General features: G+C 40.0%; 1 protein-coding gene across 2 annotated transcripts; it reads left to right on the forward strand.

Moving 5' to 3' along the window:
* The first annotated feature begins 1,333 nt into the window (after positions 1–1,333).
* On the forward strand, positions 1,334–5,943 carry LOC148102881 (cytochrome P450 2K4-like). Of its 2 annotated transcripts, none has more exons than XM_087839586.1 (9): positions 1,334–1,516; positions 1,611–1,773; positions 1,882–2,031; positions 2,097–2,254; positions 4,296–4,475; positions 4,668–4,809; positions 4,909–5,093; positions 5,511–5,673; positions 5,753–5,943. In XM_087839586.1, exons 1-9 carry the CDS (start codon positions 1,334–1,336, stop codon positions 5,935–5,937), a joined length of 1,509 nt encoding a protein of 502 aa, XP_087695712.1. In that variant the 3' UTR covers positions 5,938–5,943. The 2 variants fall into 2 exon arrangements, with proteins under 2 accessions (XP_087695712.1, XP_087695713.1); XM_087839587.1 differs by having other exon boundaries at positions 5,532–5,673.
* Positions 5,944–8,757: the final 2,814 nt, after the last annotated feature.

An 8,757-nucleotide genomic window follows, 5' to 3' on the forward strand; every position in this document is an offset into this window, starting at 1 on the left:
AACAACAAACAGGACAGGTAAATGGCAGGCCACAAACACCAGTGCCATCTTGACTCATATTCAAAAAAATACTTGAGAATTCTTTTAAGAATATTTAACTTTAAATTGGATCATTTTTACTCACACTAAACAAAAGTTAACTTGGCTGTTGCATCCTATGTTTTGGTACAAAACAAATATGTACGAGGTTATCTGACTGTATCTGAATTTAGATATAACATTAGCTTAGAGGCACACTATGATTCATAATACTCCGCTTGAAGTCATACAGTTCTAACTCAGAAATTCACAATCCTTTACTTTGAAACACACATGGCCAACTTGGCATTTCTATGAAACAAAACTAGAAGGAGCACTAGAAGTGTCCGTGGGGAAGCCACGGGGCTGTTGTGGATTGAATGGAGAACCAGACACTGGGAAATCTGGGTGAGGGGAGATGATTATTCTGAGCGCTGGGCAGGGAGGCAGGCAGGCACGGAGAAACTGAACAGACCAGCGCTGAAATCCTAACAGGTGACGGCAGCGGCTTGACAACGTCCGGCGGTCCTCTGAGAGTGGCGAAACTGTGGAAGCCCTGACTGACAAAGGTTTGCAGACAATCTGGCGAGGTGTGAGCAGTGTTGCCAACTCCTCAGTAAGGAAAATCGCTATTGGCTGTCCTAAAAGTCGCTAGAAGTCGCTAAATGACTTCATCACCTAATTTGCATAATTGGTCATGCTAATGTAATTGTAATCTATGTTGTTGGAGAGAGAAATAACATCGTGGAAGAGACATAAAGTGAGTAAAAAACGTCCTAAATGCATTTAGAGTTTATTTAGAACTACAAATTAAATTTATTTTAGCAATTATTCTTTTTTTTAATGTCACAATTCCAACCCTGATCCTTAATCCGGGCTTGGACAGGCAAAAGTGACCCGAAATAGGCACTCTGGTGGAGTTACTTTGTGTGTGTGTGTTTATAAGTAGTTTTAAACCTTGTGTCAGTAAAAGAAGAACTGACTGCGTTACAGCACCCGCTGCTTGTTGAGAGTAAAAGCGATATGCGCTTTCACGTCTTTTTATAGCGACTTTTTTTTTTTTTTTTTTAGAAAAAAAGTCGCTAGGGGGTCTGAAAACTCGCTAAATATAGCGACAAAGTCGCTAAGTTGGCAACACTGGGTGTGAGTTTGAGCGCTGGTCTTAAGAAGCTGGCAATTCCAATTATGCTCAGGTGCAGCCTGTCAGCATGATGTGGCGGCTCCGCCCAGGGGTAGAAATGCTGGCCCCCGGACCATGACACAGTCATCCTGTCTGTCAGTTGGAATAACCAACAGAAGTCACTGAGCTTAAGCCATGGATATACTATATGGGATTTATTCAATTGTTTTGTGTCTGACAGTCCTTCTATTGATCCACTTCCTTTTCTCTAACATAACCCAAAAGGATGGAAAGGAGCCTCCAGGACCCACACCACTTCCCGTGTTTGGGAACTTCCTGCAGCTGTACCTGAAGAAAATGCATGTCACGTTACTGGAGGTGAGGAAGTCATTGGAGGAATTTTCTTTCAACTTATCTGATCATTTTAATGTATTTTAAACAAAGATATATGAACATTTTTTGTTGTTTTTAGCTATCCAAACAATTTGGATCTATTTTCACCATCTATCTGGGGACCAAAAAAGTGGTGGTCCTGGTAGGATACAACACAGTAAAGGAGGCACTTGTTGACTATGCTGAAGTGTTTGGAGAAAGGGATCCAACACCAATTCTCGATGAGCATTTTCAAGGACATGGTGAGTAATTAAGACAAGACTTTTGCAAACACATTTGAGTGTGAGTCATAATTAGCAACTATGTATAACCTTTATCTATCTTACTGAAAGTTATTTCTGTCAAATCAGGTGTTGTATGGGCTAATGATGACACATGGAAAGAGATGAGGCGCTTTTCAATAAAGAACCTGAAGGACTTTGGAATGGGAAAAAAAGAATTTGAGGACAAAATCATTGAGGAGTGTCATTACCTTATGGAAGCTTTTAAACAGTTCAAAGGTAAACAGTGAACTGACAGAAACTGCAACTTGATACAAATGAACTTTTTGTAATTTTCTTTGCAGGAGAATTTGATGTCAACCAACCATTAAACAACGCAAGTGCCAATGTTATCTGCTCCTTGATCTATGGCAACAGATTTGATTACAATGACCTGGAGTTTACATCTTTGGTACATCGTACATGCAGAAACATCACACTTTGGAGGGCCCCATCTGTCCAGGTATATTTTAAAGTTTTTAAAGATTTTGTTTGTAAATTCTAACTGACTTTTATAACTAAGGGGCAGTGCTTTGCTTATGTCTGTGTAGTGATATGCTTTCAAATATTTGCTACTGTTCATTTAACTTTGCTTTCTTTTTAATGACCACTTCCTCCAGTGGCTTTACCTTTTCCAAGGCTGAAATTTTAAATGGAGTTTAACTCCATAACTGCCACTGTCAAACAAAGGTTATGAGGACTTGCTTATTATGGCTAAGTAGCTAGTGTGTTGTGGTGTGGACCCAAAAGCAGATGCACAGACAGCAGAATTACTTCTAACAAAAAGCAAGCCTTTATTGTGGGAGATGAAACGCATGACAATAGGTGATAACAAAACAAGAACTAACAAAACCTAGACTGGGTTTAACTACAACATGAAACCTGAAAACATGAACCATGGGAGACTGCGAGAGACAGGACTTAAATACGTAGAAGGGTAACGAGGGAAGTGGGAACACATGAGAAACACAGCTGACGCAAATGAACATGACGCCACAGGGGAAGCAAATAAATGGAAATTGTCTTTTCCTATTTCATATGTTAGGCCAGGGGTGAGCAATCTCAGTCCACGAGGGCCAGTGTCCCTGCAGGTTTTAGATGTGTCCTCGAACCAACACAGCTAAATTAAATGGCTAAATTAGCTCCTCAACATGTCCTGAAGTTCTCCAGAGGCCTGGTAACGAACTAATCATGTGATTCAGGTGTGTTGACCCAAGGTGAGATCTAAAACCTGCAGGGACACCGGCCCTCGTGGACTGAGATTGCCCACCCCTGTGTTAGGCTATGCCCTCTACTATTTTTGGTAATTCCACATCGGTGTAAACCAAACCAAAACACACATTAAGAGGCTCTAATGCCTGTGTCTCAATCTCGCACCCCATGTCACCTCTACTTGGTGTGTGTGTGTGTGTGTGTGTGTGTGTGTGGTATTTAATATGAAGGCAATAGGCAGAGTGTTACAGGCATAGCCCTAAAGAATGTAGCCTCATGGACATTGTAGTCTGTGCTGCAGGGAGAATGGACTGCTATACCCGTTATGTGTCTGTGAGGGAGGGAGAAAAAGGAGTCGAAAAATACGAGTCGTCACCGACCAGAAACGGGAGCTGGAAGCATGTAAATATAATAATAACCACTGCAGCTAACAAGAGTGCCTGACAAGCCCAGTTGTAAGTAAGCTATTAAGACTCGACTGTACACTGTTTGTGTTTTCCTCCGAAACAATAAGTTCCATTGCAGCAGCCTTTCAACGCCTCTCTCTCTCTCGCTAGCAAAGTTGACCCAGACAACAAAGTAAAGCTAGTTTTCGGCTACGAGCCCAACACGGAACCCGACGTATTAGCCAGAGGTCCCTTTAACACGGTTCGGAGCCGCGGACCTGTTTTATATACGTGAGGAATATTCTTATATACGAGATGCTGCAAAAAGTGCAGCCTTACCTAATGTCCACCCTACTGTTACTCATTTTATATTAAGATTTAAAAATCTAGTTGGTATTGGTACGGCGAGTAGCCTTCAGTAATAGTAATAAATCACACAGCAATAGTACATTCATGTAGTTGTAAAAAGTATGATAATATATTAAGTAATTCAAAGTATTCAGAATACATTACAAAATACATTTTTGGGCATGTAATCTGTAGTGGAATACATTTTAAAAGTAACCTTCCAAACGCTGTGGAGACAAATGACAATGTAAACAAAAAGGGGAGACACAAGGACACACAGCCAAACTAAAGAGTTCATAAGAAAAACCTCATGATGTAATAAGAATAACCTCAGAACTAACCAGTAAACTTAAATTACACAACCCAAGCACTCAAAGGGTCAAAGACAAAAGTATGGCCTGCCCTATTTCATTTTCACTTGACATTTCTGATTTTAACAACAAACAAACCATAATCCTTTAAACTATTTTCAGACACATTAGTTTTTTTCTTATGAAATGAACAAACATTTGCTTGCCCTTTTTAAATACTAACACAGATGCATTTGGGTTTTTACAGCTTTATAATATGTTCCCGTGGATTGGCAAATGGTTCTCTTCCCCAAATGTATTCAAAAAAGCATTTGCAGCCAATAGGGAACATCAGATGAAATTGGTGAGTCATTTGAAAGAAACTCTTGATCCAAAGCTGTGCAGAGGATTTGTGGATGCCTTTCTGATTCACCAAGACAATTTGGAGGTGAGGAACACATAATTTATACAATGCTGATATTCTTTTTTTAAAGAGCAATGGCAATAATGTGAACATGTTATCCTAACCTGGTGGTGTTTCTGCCCAACTGGTGAATAGAAATCTGTTTAACACAGCAATGTGAATCAGTGTCATAATCAAAAGCTTCAGCTGTTGAATAACTACTGGTTTTATACGCAGAAATCTGGAATTACCACCAGTCATTTCCACAATGAAAACCTCTTGATGACAATAACGAATTTATTTGGTGCTGGCACTGAAACATCAGCACGCACAATCGCACGGGGACTTTTTCTTATGGCCAAGTATCCAAAGATACAGGGTAAGAACCTGTAAATGTTCAAAGTGCTTGCCAACAACAAAAAATTCTGTTACACTGAAGTCAGATTTATTACATCCTTCGAGCCCTTTCATCTTCCAGAGAAGGTCCGGGAGGAGCTAAGCAGTGTAGTGGGAGATCGTCAGGTTCAGTTTAAAGACAGGACAGAGCTGCCTTTCACCAATGCTGTCATCCATGAGACACAAAGGCTAGCAGCTGTTGCTCCCCTGGGGCTTCCTCACAGAACTTCACAGGACATTACCTTTAGAGGTCACTTCATTAAGAAGGTAAAATATATCAGAACACAAATGATGTGTTTATTATATATTGAAGCTTAACAAATAATCATATTTTTGATTACTAAAACATCGTCACAGATGTGGAAAAAGGGAGTTGAATGATTCTTTCTCTCAGTGTTTGATTATCAAATTGAAGATCAACATTTCATGGAATTTGCAGTAGTAAGCTAGTGTTCCAGCATCAAGGAGGAAATATTCTGTGATCAATATTTATAGAATACAACAGTGTGAAAAATGTTCATCAGCTTGATTTTTTTTTTTTAAAGCTAGATTAAATGAATCAAGTATGTTTTCATCAAAAACTCATTTTGTCCCAGATGAAATTTTGTTTTTAAGTCGCAGTTAAAAATATTTGATTTTTGTGTAATATCCTGTGAATACATATTAAAAAAGGGAGGAAAAAAGTTTGGTTTGTGTATTCAACAGGGGACAGCTGTGTATCCTTTCCTGTTTTCTGTTCTGTCTGATGAGAGTGAATGGGAGAAACCGTACACTTTTTATCCGGAACACTTCCTGGACAAAGATGGAAAGTTTATCCATCGTGATGCCTTCATGGTTTTTTCTGCAGGTTTGTAATCAACTTCTTGTCATGACCCACTCTACTCACAGATATAATCTAGCATATATTTTTTTGTTTTCTATTTCAGGTCAAAGGGTTTGTCCCGGAGCAGCTCTGGCCAGGACGGAAGTCTTCATCTTCTTCACCACCCTTCTGCAGTGCTTCCGAATTACTCTTCCACCTGGAGTTTCAGAGGATGAACTGCTTCTATCACCATCTGATAGTTTCATCCTTAACCCTTCAAATGTTAAACTGTGTGCTGTCCCCTTGTGAGACACAGTGGGCTGATGTAATTAATTCTAAACAAGAAATCCTTTATATAAAACAAGCTGCTAATGAAATAGGTAGAAGGGGTGGTGTTTCCTTGATTCTTCTTTAAGCAAGCAAATTCAGTTTGAGAAACCTGCAGCACCACAAGGAGCTTTGTAAGGATATTTTTGATTTATGTCAATTAGCTTGAATAAAAATGTACACTTAAACACAATGACTCGATGAGTGAGTGGAAAGAAGCCTCGTTTTCCCACAGAGGCTTCTAGACTTCTGATTGGCCAACATTTCTGCACGGTTAGGAATATGTCGCCACCTGTTGCTTTGGCATGTTCCTAGCAGCGTTTTCCTTCATTTCTGCCTTTACGTGTGGACGGGATTATTTTTTTTTTAAAACGGAAAATCTCCGTTTTCAAAACTACCCGTGTACGTGTGGACGTAGCCCAAGACACTTTGAATAACAATGATACACAGTGAGAAATACGAAACAACAATGATCCTAAAAATACTGCCAATTACCAGTGCTACCTTCCCAGCCTCCTCATATACACCTTTGGTATCAATTTCAAAATCCTGTATCACCTTGTTTCCGAGTAATTACATTCACAAGAATTTCAGAAAGCTTGACCTCTGACCTTGACTTTGAAGTCAACGTTACTGAGATTTAAACTCCATCCATCCATCCATCCATCTGCTTCTGCTTCTCCTTTTCAGAGTCGCGGGGGGCGCTGGAGCCTATCCCAGCTGTCATAGGGCGAGAGGCGGGGTACACCCTGGTAGTGATGGGATTTCCGGCTCTTTTTAGAGATCCGGCTCTTTCGGTTCGGCTCACTAAAAAGAGCCGGCTCTTTCAGCTCAAAACCGGCTCTTCAGGTTGTTTTGTTGCTTTAATTAATTAATTATTAACAATAATATTAAATTATGCACAAAAGGAATTACTAACGTAAAAAAAGTGGTTTTATTTATATATGTTTATATATAAATATATGCGGTGGCCCCTAGAGACAAAACACGTACAAACTCCAAAACACATTTCTAGCATGAACTGAACTTCCAAAGCAGAGCTACTAGATCACTTAAATTACACAATTGAAAGCATGTTTGTGTATTTATACACAGGCACTCATATATATTCAAATAATTTAAAAACAATGTTCATTTACCTGTTACTACCACACACAAAATCTGGTCGTTGGTACTTGCTGGCTTGTGTAGCCACTAGGTAACAAAAGCTCAACACTGCGCCTAGCATTCTGGAGCACTTCTGCTGACTTTTGTATGTGTTTTGAGTTTTTATGTGCTTCTGAGTTTTTACGTGCTTCAGAGTTCGTACGTGATTTGAAGTTTGTATGTGCTTTGTCTCTAGGGGCCACCGTAAATATACTTTTATTTATTCACTCCACATAAAATGTAATAAATAAATCATATAATACAAAAATCAACTATTCACATTTCAACTTTTAACTATTTAAATTTTCAGCTTTTTCCTTTTACAAATTTAAAGTGAAACAACACAAAACACTGCAAACCACAACACAATTAAATATAAATAAAAATATGAAAACAAAAAGAAGATGCATATTCTCTGTCATATGGGCCTGCATGAATAAACTTTCTGAATCCTTTATCATCTGCAACTGAAAATAGTTGTGGATGATTACTATACCTTTCTAATGTGACGTTGTTGTCCCTGGCTTTCTTTCTCTCCCTCTGGCTCTGTTCCTGTGCTACTGAGTGTAACTACCGCCCCTCCCCCCTCTGCCCAGCGTAAAGCACACGGCTCGCGTGCTGAGTGAAGCAGAAAAAAAGTGCGAGAGAGAGGCTGAGAGAAAGAAAGAAAGAAAAACAAACCACGTGACGGCTCGCGATAAGGAGCCGGCTCGTATCGTTCACGTCAAAGAGCCGGCTCTAAGAGCCATTTCGTTCGCGAACGACCCATCACTACACCCTGGACAGGTCGCCAGTCTGTTGCAGGGCCAACACACAGGGACAGACAACCATTCGTGCTCACATTCACACCTAGTGGCAATTTGGATTTTCCAATTAACCTATCCCCACAAGCTGCATGTCTTTGGACGGTGGGAGGAAGCCGGAGTACCCGGAGGGAACCCACGCAAACACAGGGAGAACATGCAAACTCCACACAGAAAGACCCCGGCTTGATGTTGGAATTGAACTCAGGACCTTCTTGCTGTGCGGCAACAGTGCTAACCACCGTGCCACCGTGCTGCCCAGATTTAAACTCATCTAAGATTTTTAGTAAATGCTAGTTCTTATACAGCACTTACTCTACCTGAACACTTAAAGCACTTTATGCAATTTGCCTCATTGCCCCATTTATACATGCATAAGTACTTTGTATCTAACATTCACACACATTCATAACCCGATGATACAAGAAGAGACCTCTGAGAGAAATACAATGCACTAAATACAAGATACTATAAAATAACAGTCATATTCACATCCTGAGAGACAGAACAATACTATCACATTTAATGTGATAGTATCTACAGGGCTCTAGACTAACTTTTTGCCATGGGCGAACCGGTACGCCTAACTTTACAAAGTTAGGCGTACCGGCACAAAAGTTAGGCGCACACTAAATTTTCAACCGCATCATTTAACACCGTAGTTTTACATGTGCACTTTTTTTTGGGGGGGGGGGAGGGGGGGAATTGCAGTCCATACAGACAATATTCATTTCTAAATTATTAACTAACAATCTTGTGCTTAAAGTGCTTGGTCAATATTGTAGAAAATGTTAAACGTAATCATCATCTTGGCCTCCTCTGATGACCTGTTTGCTGCTGGCTGCTGCTGAAA

This window comes from Neolamprologus brichardi, chromosome 4 (assembly GCF_056152115.1).
Source record: "Neolamprologus brichardi isolate AB-2024 chromosome 4, ASM5615211v1, whole genome shotgun sequence".
NCBI classification, from domain to species: domain Eukaryota; kingdom Metazoa; phylum Chordata; class Actinopteri; order Cichliformes; family Cichlidae; genus Neolamprologus; species Neolamprologus brichardi.